Source organism: Xenopus laevis, chromosome 3L, assembly GCF_017654675.1.
Source record: "Xenopus laevis strain J_2021 chromosome 3L, Xenopus_laevis_v10.1, whole genome shotgun sequence".
In the NCBI taxonomy this organism is placed as follows: Eukaryota; Metazoa; Chordata; class Amphibia; order Anura; family Pipidae; genus Xenopus; species Xenopus laevis.
Window position 1 is genome coordinate 121653543 of NC_054375.1, and position 20444 is coordinate 121673986.

At 40.1% G+C, this 20444-nt stretch overlaps 1 protein-coding gene across 3 annotated transcripts; it reads right to left on the reverse strand.

The window, feature by feature from the left end:
- Nucleotides 1-3409: 3409 nt before the first annotated feature.
- lysmd4.L (LysM, putative peptidoglycan-binding, domain containing 4 L homeolog) lies at nt 3410-20084 on the reverse strand. 3 transcript variants are annotated; one of them, XM_041585152.1, is made up of 4 exons: nt 18112-18404; nt 9306-9414; nt 7787-8072; nt 3410-7217 (listed from the first exon to the last, which is right to left on the reverse strand). In XM_041585152.1, the coding sequence occupies exons 2-4, from the start codon at nt 9308-9310 to the stop codon at nt 6621-6623; spliced, it is 888 nt and encodes a 295-aa protein (XP_041441086.1). In that variant the 5' UTR covers nt 9311-9414; nt 18112-18404; the 3' UTR covers nt 3410-6620.
- Between the last annotated feature and the right edge of the window lie 360 nt (nt 20085-20444).

Below are 20444 nucleotides of genomic sequence, written 5' to 3' on the forward strand. Positions count from 1 at the left end.
TTCCCCGGAAAAGAAATAGCCTTGTGTTCATGTTAAAGCAGTTCTTGGAAAATATGAACAGCACTAACTGTCGTTACCGTGCATAAAAAATAGTTATTGCCTTATTTTGGGTCTGAAATTGATCCAAAGGCTTGTGTGTTTTCTGCCCAGTGAAGATTTCTGTACCCCTGATTCTAACGCCCATATGTAATAAAAGGCCCTCAGTTTGCCCAGTAGCAGTAACCCATAGCAACCAATAACAAGTTTGGTCTTAAACAGGTGATCGCTATATGCTACCTGCTGATTGGTTGCTATGGGATACTGCAATTGGGCAAACTTAGTGCCTTTTATTACATAAACCGCAAAGACTCTAGTTCTATTTAATAGACATAAGACCTACCAATCCTTAACTGACAAGAGATGACCCTTTTTCTACACCAAAAGTCTAAAATAAGGTATTGTATACGCCGATGGCCAACTCAAGGCTCCAGCAGCTGATTTACGGTGAGTATATCATCCATCATTTCTTTCTTTTACATGCAGAGACAAATATGTTTAATATGATTTGCGATCTGCACACAAGATACGCATAGTGCCCACACACACACAGGGTAATGAAGTGGAACGTGTCCACATACTCTAGAGCCACTTACCAGGACTGGGATTATAAATAAGAAAACGCTGTACAGAATCCCGATCAACCACACATGCAAATATCTCTTGCTTGGGTTAGTTCACTTTGTATAGCTAGTGGATACTGTTTGCTTCATGTAAATGATATTTAAATAAACCAATTGACAATGTTTGTAGTTGCTCTAAGCAGTTCTCAGTGTGCAGGTGTATATTCACTGGCGACAGAAGCGGGCCTTTGTCGTGCTCACTCAATGGAAAGGGGGAACTCAACTAGCCATTTAGCCGAGATTTTCTCCCTGGATATGTTCTCTTTATAACATATGGATATTCTTGTGACTTTTTGTTGAATGGTTAAAGAAATACTAGAGATTGTAAATTATTTGTATCTTGCATTCACTAAATATAATGGCTTTTACTGTGCACTACACCCCGGGTTGTGTCGTTTTTGGAATAAACGTGCCGTTTGTGGGCTAAGGAACGTCGCTAAGGTGTCTTGTCTCAACCGCTGTAGTGTAGAATTCCCAGGAAGCAAGATGATTACCATGGGAACATTCATATTACTGATAACTATACATTATACAGAGTAAACTCAATATGCACTGCCCTCATTGGATGCTTTTTGTAATGCAGCGTGCCTTTTAAAGGAAAACTAAACCCTAAAATGAATATGGCTAAAAATACCATGTTTTAAATACTGAACTTATTGCACCAGCCTAAAGTTTCAGCTTGTCAATAGCAGCAATGATCCAGGACTTCAAACTTGTCACAGGGGGTCACCATCTTGGAAAGTGTCTGTGACACTCACATGCTCAGTGGGCTCTGAGCAGCTGTTGAGAAGCTAAGCTTAGGGGTCGTCGGAAATTATCCAGCAGAAAATTAGTTTGGCCTGTAATAAAGCTGATGCTACAGGTCTGATTATGAAATTCTGATGCTAGTTGCACTGGTTTCTGTGCTGCCATGTAGTAATTATCAGTATTAATTACTAATCAGCCTTATATTGTGACATTTCTATTCTATGTGTACTGTATATTGTGAGTGGGTCCCTAAGCTCAGTAAGTGATATCAGCACAGAGCATGTGCAGTGAATCAGCAGAAAAGAAGATGGGGAGCTACTGGGGCATCTTTGGAGACACAGATCTTTACTGCTAAAGGGCTGTGGTTGCCTTGGGAAGCCCAAAACATAAGAAGGTTCATTTACAAATGCAGAAGATGGTACAATGTGCACTTTTTGGATGACAATTGCCATCATTTGCAGCTTACCAATGCGTGTGCCATTCGCATGCTGCAAGAGGGTAGTTGCTATTGCCCCTATCCTCTTGCACTATTTGCTTGCACTAATTCCATTGTCCCCCTAACATCAGCGAGTGCAGTTCTGCACAATTTCTTTTTCTATGGCAGATGGATGGGCAGTGGCACACCCTGTGAGTCTTTGCAGGGAAGGTGTACAGGTGGAAAAATCTGTATCAATGCTCACCTTTGTCTGGATTGTTTTGCTACCAATATGGATTTGTGCAGCTTAGTTACCATCAAGTACAAGTTACTGTTTTATTATTACAGAAAAAGGGAACCATTTAAAAAATATATATGAATGATTACTTTAAATGGAACGGCCTTCTCAGAATTTGGAGCTTACACATAGGACTCACTTTACAATATTGCAATATTGCACACAAATCCAGTTGCTCTTAGCAACCAATCAACAAAATGTTTTGATGGGTCTACTACCAGTTAAAATGAAGGCCAAGATCTGATTGGTTGCTTCAGCCAACCCAGTGGTGCAATTTAGCTCCTGTCTTAGGGTAGGACTTCACAGAAGATTTCCGCGCGATCCGACGCACTTCGCAAAAACGCAGGCATCACGGATGCGACAGAAACAAGGAAATGTCAGATGAATGGAAGTATCAGATGAAGTCGAAGTGTTGATCCGACGTGACACAACTGTCTGATGCAGACGCAGCGTCCGATCAACGCTGCGACACCATCCGACAATGCATTCACTTACCTTGTTTTTGCGCAGAGCGTCGGATCGCGCGGAAATAGTCTAAGTCCTACCCTAACTCTAAATATTCCCTGGGTAACATAAATGGGAAGGAGGGGTGCTATATAATTAGTCTGCACTGGTTACCAGAGCCAGTAACTGCTCTGTTGAATAATGTCTATGTTAGGCAGGCACACTGAATTCCACACTTTACCAAGAGCAAAGTGACCTATAATAAGAATATATACTGTATGGGGTCTGCTGCTGGAGCTTTGCTGCGGAGCTGGACAGACACAAGAGCATCTGGGTGCAGTTATATTGTGCCAGGGCCCCAAGCTTGTATAAGTAAATTAACTATATTCGTTCATAAAAATGGTGGCTATTTATTCTAAAGGTGGAATACAGAGTGTCTCTGCACGTATTCTATTGATTTTATTGAATTTATTTATCTTCATTCCAACAGGTGAAAGTAGAGCAGCCAGTAGTCAGAGGTGGAGGTGTGGAACAGCGTCAGAGCTATGGAGCGTATGTAGGGGCAGCTGCAGGTACAATATACACCCAGGGACTGCACAAACTGCTTAATCAATTGTATCATCACTTGTCTGGGCTCCTTACACAAGGAATGAACTATAGATATGGTGCATAATGTATAATAGTAGTAATTGAGTTTCAGTGGTGAACCTTTCAGTTTCCTAGTGGAGAGATACGAGTTATACCGCAGCTTTGCTAGTATTCCCATGGGAAAAGTGTCCACCTGCACCCATAAAAAAAAATTACCATTTTTACCCAAATACAACAATTAAAAAGAAAACCAGAGTCTTACACGGATTACTTTATTTTAATACCACTTTCAGATCTTACAGTAAGAGATTACGAGGATCACTGGAACAAAACGCATTCTGCAGTTATTCATTTGCTGTTTGTCATTGCCAAAACTTCTCTCCTGCATTTCAGCTTCCCACCCAGTGAACCCCTGCTATTGTAGAATTGCATTAAACCCATTACAAAAGATTTGGCCCAAGGCAGTATTCAAGTCCCAACCCAGACTTGCAGAATCCAAAGAAAATTGCATCCGATTGCCAAGAGATTCAACACTTTGTATGCCACCCGCAGCAGCACCATGCATTTTTCCCCCCTAGGGGTTCATTACCCAGAATTCTATGAATCTATTGCCATTGGTACTTTTATAATGATCTAGAAATAAACAATTAAAAAAGTTATGTGGCTTTAAGCCAGATATGGATTTGGTGCGTCCCTTTCAAATAAATATTCCTATTATGGTAAACTGCCTCTGAGAATGACTGAGAAACTCTTTCTGGTGTTCACCGATTTTTTTGTGTAGAACATTGGATTTTTTACAAAAATATCTTTTTAAATATAACTATTTGCTATACGTCCCCCTACACCCTTCCATGAAAATGATGAGGCACTAGCAGATATAATTCTGGACAGTACCATTAAACTGCCCCGAGGTAAACAAATAGCTGGGCAATTGGGTTAAATCAGAACTGCTGGAGCAAATGTAGAGCAATGAATGGGTAATATCTCCTATGGGTGCAAAGCAAGTGTTGCTCCAATGAGTCTTGGATCAGCTATATGAAGGTAATGTCCAGCACCAAACAATCTGCAGTTTGCTAAAATGACTGTACTCTTGAAGCTGTTTCAAACATCAATACTCTAAAAATGTTAGGCAGTTATTTAGAGACATGTGACATCCCAATAATGCAGTAGATTTGCAGTTTAGTAAGCGATTCTGTTAAGGGAACATTACAGCATTTCCACAGCCAACCTCCAAATTCCAGACTAGAGCTCCACTGGCAAAATACTTCTCCCCCTATTATTCCAGGGTGTGTTGAATACGAGTGCAGATTCCCTACACTATGAGCTGGCACAGTAAATGTTATTATTTGGCACTGGCTGGGGGGGTGTGAGAAGCAGCCCATCAGCCCTGTGCCCCAATATCTTCTCTCCTTGGAGGTATCTGTGAGTTACTATACAGCCAACAAAATGTTACTTTCATTGTAGTTAGAAAAATATTGCAAATATTCCCAAATGGATGAATGGTGAGACTTTCATAAATAAATTTGTATTGAAATGTATACATGTGGATATGGAAATGTCACCAGAGTCTGTATCTAGAAATGTCTGCCTTTTATCTGCACCATCCTGTACTCTATGCTGGGATCATTGCTCATTAACTAATTTGTAAACAAACACTACAGCTGGGGGGGGGGGGAATGACATGAAACGCATTGCGCACAGTGGTGATTCAGCGTGTATCTGGATGAACTGCTTAGTTTATATTTCCCTGAAGAGAAACAGTTCAGCATTACTTCTGAGGAATGAGGCATCTGACCTGTTGACTTACATATTTGCGGCAGTATTTAAACTGGATGTAAACACTCTTGCTCCACCCTACATAACCCAAGTGTACTAAACCCCACTATGCTTTAACCCTTGGTGGAACAGTTTCATGGAGTTTCTGCCGACTATTAGGCTAGCCCTGGTACGTACTGTGTTTACAAACCCCTTCAATCTGCAGTCCCACAGCTTATTCACTACACAAAGCCACTATTCAAATGTTCTGATCTGGCTCACATGTAGAGATTACTCTGCTCACAAAACCTGTTGCTGTAGGCAAATTTACTTGTTTATAGCCCTGAGATAGCTGAAGAAATTCAGTAATAGTTTGCTTTTTTTTTTTTTTTTCTGTATCTGCTGTCAAAAGGGGTTTAATTGTACCTAAAACAATGTGCAATACATAAGTTTGGGGGTATGCATATGTCCACTGAACTTTCTTTCTAGCAACAGTTCTTTCTTGCTTCATGGCAGTGATCTATGATACACATTTACAGCGTCAGACTGGGCAGACGGGACACCGGGAAAAACCCCGGTGGGCCCCAGTCCTCATGGGCCCCGCAGGCGGAGACAGGATCGCTAGACATAGCTGGTGATCCTGACCTCCTACCGCCAGATCACGGGGAGGGAAAGAGGGCCATGCCACTCGGAGGGGGGAGCGGCAGGGGCCCTGCTACTGGGCACTCCGACACTGGGCCCAGCACTCCTGACCTCCCCCCGTTTGCGTAAGGAAGGCATGATGCGCAAAGCAGAACCGTGCCGGCAGCGTGGGGCCCTACCACTGGGGAGTAGCAGCGGTGCCCCTGATGTGTCAGCCCCGGTGGGCCCCCGACCCTGCACATTTAGGATCTGAGGAATAACATTCCAAAATACATGGCACAATTAATTATCCTTAATCTGAAATGCTTGTTTATGCTAACTGCACCCTCCTCATCAACGTGCCTGTGGGTGATATAACTATGAAGGCAGAACCCTCAGCTAAGGCAGAGCAAAGAAATCTATTCAACCTTTAACATACATAAATATTTTTTAAAAAATACAAAGCTTTTATGTGATAGAAGGTAGCACAGTGGTTTGGACAGTCTTACTTTATGCAATAGCTGCCCCACCAATACACTTGCACGTTCCCAATGGGAGTAACATGAAGTCATTATTTAGGAATTACCAGCTTCAATCCAAGTCTTGGCATGGAATAAACCACTGGAGCAGAGAGGGTTGTGATTAAAGAACAAGCCTGTACCACTGCGCATCCCCTGTTAGATCACAAAGTATTTGTTAAAGATAAACAAACCACTACTCTGACAAGTTTCTTCCTGCCCCATTCCAACATATAAATAATACTTTTTAAACAATCTAGTGTTTCCTAAAGGAACCAACATAAAACAGAGTGCGTTCATATAAATGAAAGAAGGATAATTATGTGAGTGATTCAGGGGTAGAGCCAGAAGCACAACTTTCTCCTAAATCCAGAGACAAGAGAGGAGACAACCTGGGAGGCTGTGGGTTCATCCCATCCCTTCTGAAATATTACTGATAAGATAAAACATCTGAGTCAGTCTGGTTGAAACCCATGAGCGAAGTGTAGTGGATTCATATGGCACCAAAAGGATGTAAAGTGACTTCTGCACATTAGAACCTGATCTTGTAAACGTCCGTAATCCGCCTCCCGACATCAGCCTCCTGGATTGAGCAGTTTGTGAGTGTCCTGCAGAAGGCCGGGTGAGAAACCAGATGTTCTCTGTGTCATTTGTTCCATAGAGTGCCCTGTATTGGTGTGTGGGCTCAGAGAAGTGGAGACATTTGTCCTACCTTCAATGGAAAATGTGCCTTCTGAATCTCCCTGTGTTTTAAAGTAAACTATATAAAATACTGGCAAAACAATCCCCACCAAAAGCATAATAAAAACTGCATTCCACCACCGAATCCCCCAGTCTGCCCCTGAAGCGGGCTGCTTCTGCCCCAGGATTCGTGTGGGTGGAAGGCTGGGTGAATCCAAGGCAAAAGATTCATTGAACAGATCGTGGGTTTGTGCTGCTGCTTCTTCAATGTTCTGATCAATCGCTTTGAAATAAACAGTGAAGTCTCTGCTTTCCATGGAGGGTAGTGACAGCTCCTTCTCCGGCTCAGGTGGAGCACTTGCATTGAAAGCAGTCAGCTCATCACGTCTTTCTGTTAAGAGTCCATGAACCTTGACAGGGATCTTGATTGTCTTTAAAGCGTAGATATCCTGGTCTGTGATAAGATTGTTCACTCTCTTGATGTCAGAAACCTGAAAAAGCAGAAAGATTATATAAACAAGGGCCCCTATTCAAGACCAGGGTAGAAACCTCACTGCGCAAGCTAATTCTAAAGACCAGTAACTGCTTTTGCCTTTGTGGGTCTATAAGCAATCTATAGCCAATCAGAACACTGGAACAGCTCATACATCAACTGTCGGTTTCACCAGGGACAGCAACAAAATGTTTTATGTGACTATAACTAAAACATAACATACGTAACACAATCAAGTTTCATTTGGTCTAGTAAACCAGAATGGCCAATCAGATATTTGCTTTCAAACAGGTGCCTGCTGATTGGTTACCTTGTGATACTAAACCAAGTACAAAACCATTCTGGCAAACCATTTGTTTCTAACACCAGTCCCTTTCTTATGCCTCAGAGAGTAGGTATGCACCGGATTTAGGATTTGGTTTGGGATTCGGCCTTTTCCAGTAGTATTCAGATTAGGCTGAATCCAAGTTCCTGGCTGAACCGAATCAAAAAAAATCAAGTGACTTTTCATCAGTGCAAAAGTAAAGGATTTTGAGCGGAGGTCCTTAACATCCCTCATGTTCTCACCTTGCAGCCATACTGTAGTGCCAGTTTGTTGAGGTTATCATCCTCTGTGATGGCGCGTTCCAGTAGAATGACATTGCCAACCTTCTCACGTGATGCATTTATCCGCTGCTGTTCACCGCCCCGTGCTCGCAACTCCATCACATCAAATTCTTCTTCTGAAGAGCTGTCTGCCTCTGCTGTGCCATTGCTGAATGTGTAAACATGGCTGCCAAGCGAAGAGTGGACTGAACTGGGGGGCTGGAAAGAGTGCGTGGGTCCTTCTCGAAGACGCATGGTCAGTATATCACTATGAAGAGACGGAAAAAATACAAATATATATGAGGAAATAAGAACAAAAGTAAACTACACTAAGCCTTCTGGTGCATCATGATTGGCTGCTACAACTTGACCTCTGCAGTGTCCCATGGATTTCCAAATCTGAATACTTGGATTAAAGGGCCACTCATTCGTTTATTATCATTATTAATAATCATTAGTCACTGTCACTATGCAAAGGACATTAATAGATTTCTAACTGTCCATGGAAAGAATACAAGAGCAGTTCACTACAGATTTATAGAACCGGTATGGGACCTGTTATCGAGAATGATGGGGACCTGGGGTTTTCCAGATAACAGGTCTTTTCGTAATTTGGCTCTTCATACCTTAAGTCTACTAGAAATTCATTTAAACATCAAAGTACAAGCTACTGTTTTATTATTACAGAGTAAAAGGAAACCATTTTTAAAAATTTCAATTATTTGGATAAAATGGAGTCCATGGGAGACAGCCATTCCGTAATTCGGAGCTTTTTGGATATAGGGTTTCTGGATAAGAGATCCTATACCTGTATTATATTAGTGATTTCTTCCATTGGTTTAAAATCCTCAACAGAGGAAAGCCAATCTACGATTGTGGGAGCCTCTGGTGACTTCCATTTTTTTTTTGGTAACAGACATTTAGCCGCATGCAACATATGCAGGGTAAGGGGATTGGAAATAACTTTATCCTCCATAATTGAATATTTCAATAGAATATTAATATCTGGACAGTCTTATGCGCATTTTCTTTATTTCAAGAGGTTTTCGCAGCTTAAGGATGAAGTCTGGCATGATAGCGCTCTTTCTGCTTGCTTGTACATACTGAGGAATGGGAAAAACTTTTTAATCCCCCATTTTATCCCCAAAATGTTTGGATGCATACAGACAAGATGCACACTGTCTGAGGTCTTCCACCAATGCTGTGGAACATCCAGCTTTACATAAAGTGGACAAAACAGCTGACAAATGTGAGCGACCATCATGTAATATGAGAAAACCACTTCCAAAACAAAAACATCTGATAAGCCTCAATGATGTGGCACATTCAGCAGCCAAAATGAAGCCCCTCTATATTCTCCAACATCTAAAGGAAACATTTATAACATTTATAACACATGTAACGCATGTGTGACAACACTGCCACCTGCTGGTTATTACTGGCTACTCGGATGAAAATTCATTCATTAAAGTCTTGCCATGCTGCTCTGCTTAGAACTAACCTCATAGGATTCTTCTCTGCTCCTTCACTTCATTTTCCCTTTTCTCACTCATGATATTTGGGTCTGACTGTAGCCAGGTGTCTCAAATACTTGAACAACAGTGTAAAAACTGCGACAAAAATATGACAAATATAAACGGCAAAGTGTGTAGAAGAGCTCTCTGTGTCATTTCTCGTGAGATTTAGAGAGATATAAGCAAAGAGAAGCAGGGATCAAACAGCAGTCAGTTTAAATGAGAAGGAAAGGTTAAAACTAAGTAAGCCTTATCAAAAAGGTCCACCTAAATATACCAGTAAACCCTCAAAGTAATGATGCTCCGAGTCCTCTGTCAAAAGAAACACTGCATTTCTTTCCTTCTATTGTGTACACATGGGCTTCTGTATCAGACTTCCTGTTTCCATCTTAAATCTCCTTGCCCCGGGTGTGAGCATGCTCAGTTTACTCCTCTCCCCCCTTCCTTCCCTGCTGTAATCTGAGCCCAGAGCTATAAGTGAGCAGGAGAGACTCAGGCAGGAAGTGATGTCACACCAAGCTATCCTAAACAAACAGATCTTCTAGAGCTTTTTACTCAGGTATGGTAAAATAAGTATAGCATTGTAGCTTGCACTATTGTGGCTAATCTATTGGCAATAAAATGCTTCCGTAGCTTTCCTTCTCCTTTAAGAAAGTCTAACCCCCATATGTAATATAAGGCAGTAACTTTGCCCAGGGGCAGTAACCCATAGCAACCAATAAGGTGTTTACATTTAAACAGGTGACCTGTGAATGCTACCTGCTGATTGGTTGCTATGGGTTACTGCCCCTGAGCAAACTTAGTACCTTTTATTACATAGCACCCTAACAGGGGAATGTAATAAAAGTCGCAAAGAGCAAAACAATTCGCACCAATAAGACTAAAAATCCACATCTCGCAATGTAATATTGTTCCTTAAACTGTTATTGCATTGCGAATTTTAATTGCGCATTGCGAATTTTAATTGCGCACTCATAAGAAGTGCTTGAAGGTGTCGTAATCTTTTGGAGCAAACATAACGACTTTTTCAGTAAGAAGTTTTATTACATTGACTGCGCATGGCGCAAACTATAAAATTCGCAAACGGTCTTTCACTGTCGGAAGTGGTCGCTAAACAGTTTCCGGCCTCGCAAAAGCTATATTAAATTCGCACAAAGCAAAATTTGTTTGCGCAAAGGCATTGCGAATAGTTTTTCCATTAGCGATTTTTATTACATTCCCCCGTATGTGTCATGTTCAGTCTCATTAATGATGTAGTTATATAGGATGGCAATGCCAGTCTCTCTGTACAGAGCTGAACACTTTCTCCCTGCTTTTACTGCTGTGAATCTTAGAGAGAGGAGAGTTTATAGCTCTGACGATCTTTCCCCCAATGAAAGGCTGGACAAATACACTGCACTATCACATACACAGAAGGCTCATAAAACAGTGAAGACAAGTGAGTGTTTGTACAAGTGAATTGAACCATGGAAGTTCTGAAGGGAGGGAGCACAGCAAAGTCATTTTAGTCACTGGGCAACTGCAACTCTTTTAGGCTAAGGCCACACTAGGCGATAGCGCCACGATTTGACTCGCGGCGACTTTTCGCCGCGACTTTTAAGCCGCAATCGCTGGGGAAACTTTTGCGCTGGCGTCTATGGGGAATCGCGAAAAATCGCTAGCGTAAAAACACACGCGGCGATCTTTTCTCTACTGTCGCTCGAAATTGCCTCGCTAGGCGATTTCGAGCGACAATAGAAAAAAGATCGCCGCGTGTGATCTTTTCTCTACTGTCGCTCGAAATTGCCTCGCTAGGCGATTTCGAGCGACAATAGAAAAAAGATCGCTGCGTGTGTTTTTACGCTGGCGATTTTTCGCGATTCCCCATAGACGCCAGCGCAAAAGTTTCCCCAGCGATTGCGGCTTAAAAGTCGCGGCGAAAAGTCGCCGCGAGTCAAATCGCGGCGCTATCGCCTAGTGTGGCCTTAGCCTTACAAGTGATCAGCTTTTGCCTTCTGACTCTTTCCCGCAAATGGGGGTTACTGACCCATCTAAAAAACAAACAATCTGCAAGGCTACAAATGTATTGTTACTTTTTATTACTCATCTTTCTATTCCAGGTCTATTCAATTCATATTCCAGTAACTTATTGAAATCAGTGCATGGTTGCTACAGTAATTTGGGCCCTAGCAACCAGATAGCTGCTGAAATTGCAAACTGGAGAGCTAAATAAAAATAATACTGATGCCAGTTTTTCTGCCACCCCATCAAGGCAAATAATCAAAAATGTTTGTTTTTTAAAAAAATTCTCTGTACAGGTATGGGATCCGTTATCCGGAAACCCGTTATCCAGAAAGCACCGAATTACGGAAAGGCTGTCTCCCATTGACTCCATTTTATCCAAATAATTCAGATTTTTTTTTTTTTAATTATTTCCTTTTTTTGTGTAAAAATAAAACAGTACCTTGTACTTGATTCCAACTAAGATATAATTACTCCTTATTGGAGGCAAAAGCAGCCCATTGCATTGATGTAATGTTTCCATGATATTGTGGTAGAATTAAGGTATGAAGATCCAAATTACAGAAAGATCCATTATTCGGAAAACCCAGGCCCTGAGCATTTTGGATAACAGGTCCCATAAAACAGCACCTTGTACTTGATCCAAACTAAGATGTAATCCTTAATGGAAGCAAACAACCTGACTGTGTTTAATACATGTTTAAATCTTATTTTAGTAGACTTAAGGTATGAAGATCCAAACTACAGAAAGATCCTTTATCCGGAAAACCTCAGGTCCTGAGCATTCTGGATAACAGATCCCATACCTGTACTTGATCACAACTAAGATATAAATAATCTTTACTGGAGGCAAAACTATCCTACTTGTTGATTTAAGATTTTAGATCCAAATGATGTAAACACTGCTTATTGGGAAAACCCCAGGTCCTGATTATTCTGGATTACAGGTCCCATGCCTGTACAATTAATCCTGTTACACAGGTGTTAGTAGAAGACTGTGCCAATGGATGGGACATTGTGCTTAGGTTGTATAAAAAGAGCAAACTTATTCTGTATCAAAGTTCATTCTTGTGTAATATCAAAGCGAAAGTAAATACCTAGATACATATTTTTTCAACTGGATTAAAATAAATAGGAATTATGATAAAAACCTATTCTGCCTGTTATTTTTACTGCTACTACAGCTCTGTACAAACAGAGCCCTCCCTTCAACCCTATATGATGACAGATAAAAAAAAAAGTCCATTATACATGGGGGTTATGCACTGATAATCTAATAAATGATCTTTTCCTCCCACACTTGCTGGTAAGAAACAGGGAGCTGGAAACTGAAAGTAGTTTCATTTTCTCAATTTGTCCTATTTAGCTTGAGAAAAGAGAAAAAGCACAGGCTAGAGTCCTGCAGCGGGTCGGATACCCATGGGTTACCCGCGGAATGAGGGGAGGATTTTCAGGTGTGGGTATAGCTGCGGGTCTCATCTAAATTTCTTATCTTGTAATATTGTCTATATTTTACGCCTTATAAAGTTTTACAAAATTTGTGTCTGTCCCGCCCACTTTTGATGATGTCACTTCCGGTTTGCCACACACCATCACTTTGTTTGATGGTGGTCGGCGGGTTGCGTATAAGGCAGTTGTGCGTCTGGGTTGGGTAGCGGATAGGGATGCACCGAATCCACTATTTTGGATTCGGCCAAACCCCAGAATCAAATCCGAATTTGCATATGCAAATTAGGGGTGGGAAGGGGAAAAACCTTTTTTACTTCCTTGTTTTGTGACAAAAAGTCACGCGATTTTCCTCCCAGCCCCTAATTTGCATATGCAAATTAGGATTTGGTTCGGCCGAATCCGAATCATGCTGAAAAAGGCTGAATCCTTGATTCAGTGCATCCCTAGTAGCGGATCAAATTGGGAAAATATGCGGGTTGCGGGTCCAGGTCTTAGAAATTGGTTCCGCGCAGGACTCTAGCACAGGCAATAAGTGTGCGCAGGACTCTAGCACAGGCAATAAGTGTGCGCAGGACTCTAGCACAGGCAATAAGTGTGCGCAGGACTCTAGCACAGGCAATAAGTGTGCGCAGGACTCTAGCACAGGCAGTAAGTGTGCGCAGGACTCTAGCACAGGCAATAAGTGTGCTCAGCACAAGAGATATTTGTTGAATTCATGTTGACCAGTGGGGGTAATTAAACGAGGAATTTATTTAGAGAAAACATGGAGCCTTTTAGTGTAACAATTGAGGAACACGCTGGCACTGTGGTTTCTGTTACCCCATGAAAGTGGTGAAAGATCAGTTGTGGGGCTTTAGAGCTCATCCAAACTACAAAAACACATTGATTCTGCTCAGATCATCCCCTAAGGAGAGATACTACTGACATGGGCACTGCGACTGGGAACGTCACAACCAGAGTCACATCACAAACGCAGCTCCCACCTGACTACCAAACAAGTAATGTTTCACATGCTGAGTCAACACTACTACAGTACGACACAAATTCTAGTCTGAGGTTACTATAGGCTGCTACTCACAGTCCAGCTAATAGCACAGCCAAAGACTCTTTGTTGGAACGGCTCAAACTGACAAATGAATTCCGGGGGAGATGGATTCAGGGGCAATTAAAAGTACATTTTCAAACAACAATGAAACAATAATCCCAAACTGCAAGGTAAATAAAGCGCTTCCAAAGTTAACGAAACAGAGACTCTGAGCCAATGTGCTGGAAACATGTAGGTACCAATGCTACAGTAGTGCCCAGGCCCAAAGTACCAATGCAAAAAGGGCCAAGCTACAGTAATAATAATAATACCCTGCACAGACCAGTGTATAAAGGCCTTTATGTAGGTGAAAAAAACTATAGCAAAAGCACTATACTGGTGTATTAAAGGGGTTGTTGAACTGTAAAATTACCTTTAATTACAATTAATTTTAATATTTCATTTTTTATTATTTATGGTTGTTGAGTTTTTTAATCAGCAGCTCTCCAGTTTGAATAAGAGACTGGAATATGAATAGGAAAGGCCCTGATAGAAAGAGGAATAATAAAGAGTATCCTGACAGAGCATTTGTTTTTTAGATGAGGTCAGTGACCCTCATTTGAAAGCTTAAAAAAAGGGCAGTTAAAAGGTTCCTTAGAATTAGTCATTCTAGAACATACTAAAAGTTAACTTAAAGGTGAAGCAGTCCGGATAGAACAATCCTATGATGCAGCGGATAGAACAATCCTATGATAGAGCGGATAGAACAATAATACTATGATAGAGCGGATAGAACAATAATACTATGATAGAGCGGATAGAACAATAATACTATGATAGAGCGGATAGAACAATAATACTATGATAGAGCGGATAGAACCATAATACTATGATAGAGCGGATAGAACAATCCTATGATAGAGCGGATAGAACAATCCTATGATAGAGTGGATAGAACAATAATCCTATGATAGAGTGGATAGAACAATAATCCTATGATAGAGTGGATAGAACAATAATCCTATGATAGAATGGATAGAACAATAATCCTATGATAGAGTGGATAGAACAATAATCCTATGATAGAGTGGATAGAACAATAATCCTATGATAGAGTGGATAGAATAATAATCCTAGAATAGAGTGGATAGAACAATAATCCTATGATAGAGTGGATAGAACAATAATCCTATGATAGAGTGGATAGAACAATAATCCTATGATAGAGTGGATAGAACAATAATCCTATGATAGAGTGGATAGAACAATAATACTATGATAGAGCGGATAGAACAATAATACTATGATAGAGCGGATAGAACAATAATACTATGATAGAGCGGATAGAACCATAATACTATGATAGAGCGGATAGAACCATAATACTATGATAGAGCGGATAGAACAATAATACTATGATAGAGCGGATAGAACCATAATACTATGATAGAGCGGATAGAACAATAATACTATGATAGAGCGGATAGAACAATCCTATGATAGAGCGGATAGAACAATCCTATGATAGAGTGGATAGAACAATAATCCTATGATAGAGTGGATAGAACAATAATCCTATGATAGAGTGGATAGAACAATAATCCTATGATAGAATGGATAGAACAATAATCCTATGATAGAATGGATAGAACAATAATCCTATGATAGAGTGGATAGAACAATAATCCTATGATAAAGTGGATAGAACAATAATCCTAGAATAGAGTGGATAGAACAATAATCCTATGATAGAGTGGATAGAACAATAATCCTATGATAGAGTGGATAGAACAATAATCCTATGATAGAGTGGATAGAACAATAATCCTATGATAGAGTGGATAGAATAATAATCCTAGAATAGAGTGGATAGAACAATAATCCTATGATAGAGTGGATAGAACAATAATCCTATGATAGAGTGGATAGAACAATAATCCTATGATAGAGCGGATAGAACAATAATACTATGATAGAGCGGATAGAACAATAATACTATGATAGAGCGGATAGAACAATAATACTATGATAGAGCGGATAGAACAATAATACTATGATAGAGCGGATAGAACAATAATACTATGATAGAGCGGATAGAACAATAATACTATGATAGAGCGGATAGAACAATCCTATGATAGAGCGGATAGAACAATCCTATGATAGAGTGGATAGAACAATAATCCTATGATAGAGTGGATAGAACAATAATCCTATGATAGAGTGGATAGAACAATAATCCTATGATAGAATGGATAGAACAATAATCCTATGATAGAGTGGATAGAACAATAATCCTATGATAAAGTGGATAGAACAATAATCCTAGAATAGAGTGGATAGAACAATAATCCTATGATAGAGTGGATAGAACAATAATCCTATGATAGAGTGGATAGAACAATAATCCTATGATAGAGTGGATAGAACAATAATCCTATGATAGAGTGGATAGAACAATAATCCTATGATAGAGTGGATAGAATAATAATCCTAGAATAGAGTGGATAGAACAATAATCCTATGATAGAGTGGATAGAACAATAATCCTATGATAGAGTGGATAGAACAATAATCCTATGATAGAGTGGATAGAACAATAATCCTATGATAGAATGGATAGAACAATAATCCTATGAGAGTGGATAGAACAATAATCCTATGATAAAGTGGATAGAACAATAATCCTAGAATAGAGTGGATAGAACAATAATCCTATGATAGAGTGGATAGAACAATAATCCTATGATAGAGTGGATAGAACAATAATCCTATGATAGAGTGGATAGAACAATAATCCTATGATAGAGTGGATAGAACAATAATCCTATGATAGAGTGGATAGAATAATAATCCTAGAATAGAGTGGATAGAACAATAATCCTATGATAGAGTGGATAGAACAATAATCCTATGATAGAGTGGATAGAACAATAATCCTATGATAGAGTGGATAGAACAATAATCCTATGATAGAGTGGATAGAACAATAATCCTATGATAGAGTGGATAGAACAATAATCCTATGATAGAATGGATAGAACAATAATCCTATGATAGAGTGGATAGAACAATAATCCTATGATAAAGTGGATAGAACAATAATCCTAGAATAGAGTGGATAGAACAATAATCCTATGATAGAGTGGATAGAACAATAATCCTATGATAGAGTGGATAGAACAATAATCCTATGATAGAGTGGATAGAACAATAATCCTATGATAGAGTGGATAGAACAATAATCCTATGATAGAGTGGATAGAACAATAATCCTATGATAGAGTGGATAGAATAATAATCCTAGAATAGAGTGGATAGAACAATAATCCTATGATAGAGTGGATAGAACAATAATCCTATGATAGAGTGGATAGAACAATAATCCTATGATAGAGTGGATAGAACAATAATCCTATGATAGAATGGATAGAACAATAATCCTATGAGAGTGGATAGAACAATAATCCTATGATAAAGTGGATAGAACAATAATCCTAGAATAGAGTGGATAGAACAATAATCCTATGATAGAGTGGATAGAACAATAATCCTATGATAGAGTGGATAGAACAATAATCCTATGATAGAGTGGATAGAACAATAATCCTATGATAGAGTGGATAGAACAATAATCCTATGATAGAGTGGATAGAATAATAATCCTAGAATAGAGTGGATAGAACAATAATCCTATGATAGAGTGGATAGAACAATAATCCTATGATAGAGTGGATAGAACAATAATCCTATGATAGAGTGGATAGAACAATCCTATGATAGAGTGGATAGAACAATTCTATGATAGAGTGGATAGAACAATCCTATGATAGAGTGGATAGAACAATCCTATGATAGAGCGGATAGAACAATCCTATGATAGAGCGGATAGAACAATCCTATGATACAGTGGATAGAACAATCCTATGATAGAGTGGATAGAACAATACTATGATAGAGCGGATAGAACAATCCTATGATACAGTGGATATGGGTGAATGTTGTCAGTGTTACACAGCTGAGGAGTCAGGGAAGGGTCGGCATGAATAATAAAAAGGTGCCCGGGTAGAAAGGGCAGATCTCTGTCCCAGATTACAGGCAGCAAAGCAGCAGAATTATACCAATCACACACTGGCACAATCGCTCCCAAGTTCCACCAACTGGCAATAATAACCGTTATAACAAAGGACTATCAAACAACTGCTTTCCTGCCCACGCAGAACTACAACTCCCATGATCCACCCTGTCCCTCCTGCTTCACACCCTGCCGATTGAGTACACTTTGAACCATCCCTTGTATGGTGTGTCGTGTAACATACCCGTCTTCGTATCATCAGCTCTTTCTTCGGTGTCCGGTTCAGTTCAGCGAGTTGCGGCAGTCCTAGGCATTCCCAGCCCTCCTCTCTGCTTTTCCATTGCTCTCTCAATCCAGCTCCCCGGAAGCGGCGCCGTTCTACCTACACGGCTTTGCACAGCTACAGCCTACCCTGCTGCCAGTCGATTCCTACCAATCAGAGTACGTGCCGCTGCCTAGCGAGCCAATGGCTGCGAGAAGGTTGAAGGCCGACCCCGGGAGCGTGGTTTGACGTGTCAGGGAACAGCACTGTTATGTGTTAAAGGGAAACCCTTATATAATTCCTAGTGACGAGGTTAGCGCCCAGCTTTCAAGGAAAGTGTGGGATGTCCAACTTTTTACCTGTTGTTGCGCAACTCATAATATCCCAGGAGAAGCAGCACCCTAACGTGCTGGGAGTGTAGCAACAGGTAGAGGGATACAAGGTAGGCTGCACCAGTTCCAGTCAGGAGGACAGATGTGGGATTGTTGTATTTGTTGGCTGTAAATCGCCTCATTAACTCCATTGGACACTATCAAATGGTCTCATTATAAAACTGTGTATTGAATGTGCAACAGAGTGTAAAATTCTACTGTACAAAGATACACAAAAGAAAATTATCATTTGCAATACAAATGTTCACGTTTTAAATAAAAATAAAGTAAAATTCTGCCATACACATACTCTCATTTTAAATTACTCTTTATATTTCACTTCCAGTACTGTGGGACACATTTCTGTAGTAAATTCAAAATATTCCCTTTTATACCTATCACCACTTATAACTGTATAACGGATTCTATTAGCTCATTTCAGAAATGGCGAGTAAAGAGAAATACACAGCTTTATCAATTCTGCATCTTTTTTGTTTAAAACATTTTATGCGCCTTTATTGTGTATAATAAGAAGAAAAAGTTCCCCACTTGACCTCTTATGACATATAAAAGTCACTTCACAAATATTACTCCTTCATTCATTCACAGTAACTTAAGATCAAGAAATCAATTATTAAAAATAACACTAATTGATCTACCTAATTGGTGTATAAAGTGCAGGTGCTTACAGGAGAGTTTAGTGCAAGGATATCAATCAATTCCTTTAAGTGATAAATAATTCTAATTAAAAAACACTTGATTCAATTGAAACGCCAATTCATTTTAGAATTCATCAGTAAGCTAAATAAATAAATAGTACAAAAGGATCTGAAGTGCTGTGCAGTAATTAATAAATAGATCTGATTCCCAAATTAATTCCAATAGATAAATAGGAAGTGGAGTTGATAATTGTAAATGAATGGAATAAATTATAAGGCCACGTGCTCAGGTTCATGAAGAACATGAGAGAAAATGATATAAAGAGTGGTGGAGTGGTCCCAAAAGTTGCTGCCTAGTCATTTGTATCCCTGGGACACCACAAAGCTGGAGAAGGAAGGGTAATCGTGACTGTGGTCTCGTTGTTGAAACTTGCCCTAAGCTGTAAAGAGCTAATTTAGCCTAAAAAACCCACAAATTATCAACCCTTTGGAGTAAGTGAGTGGATTTGTAAAGAGATCGAGAATAAGGTAGAACTGAGCGTCTAATCACCACCCCTACACAAACATTACCGGACCAAAATTATTTTTTTAAACACCGGTATGGTATAAAATTAAAACTAAATAGAGCACCAGAGCTTGAATTGGAGTGGAAAAAAAGTGGAGGGATGCTGTGTGTGGTGAGCGTAGTGTGGCTAGTGTTGCCACCTGGCCGGTAAAACACCAGCCAGGGCCGATATTACAAATTTACCGGGAATGTAGCTGCCGGTAAATTTATAATACACCTAAAAAAAGCCCGTGGCCTGCCCCCAGCCTGCTCAAAACTAACCTTTTTTCCTGGGCTTCTTGCCAAACGTGCGTGTTGGCCCTGCCCCCTTTGGCATCACAACCCGCCTAGCCAATAGCACGTCATGGCCTGCCCCCTTTAGCATCACAACCTACCCTTTTAACCCCACCCCCTCCACCTGCCGGTGAAGATATTTTTAAAAGGTGGCAACCCTAAGTGCGGTGTGCTAAAACAAGCCTCTCCCACAACCATAAGCCACACCCATTGTTATAATTAGCCTCACACCCCAATACTTTCTGGTTTCTCCCACTTTAATGCAAAACCATTTTGCTATTTCCATTTTGGTATTTTCATCTAATGCACCGTTTAATGCCCATAAGTATGTGACCTGTAGGGACCCCAAAGTGAAAATTGTGCATATGACTTTTCTTGGCTGACAATTCAGCTTCTGCAAACACAGCACCTTGCCTGTTTATTGTCTGGCATAACATATCACAACCC

What these genes read in the sequence shown, in the direction of transcription:
- lysmd4.L (XM_041585152.1), bottom strand. An exon ending in CACTACAGTATGGCTGCAAG is followed by an intron (nt 7,218 to 7,786) that starts GTGAGAACATGA and finishes CTGCTTTTTCAG; the next exon opens with GTTTCTGACATCAAGAGAGT.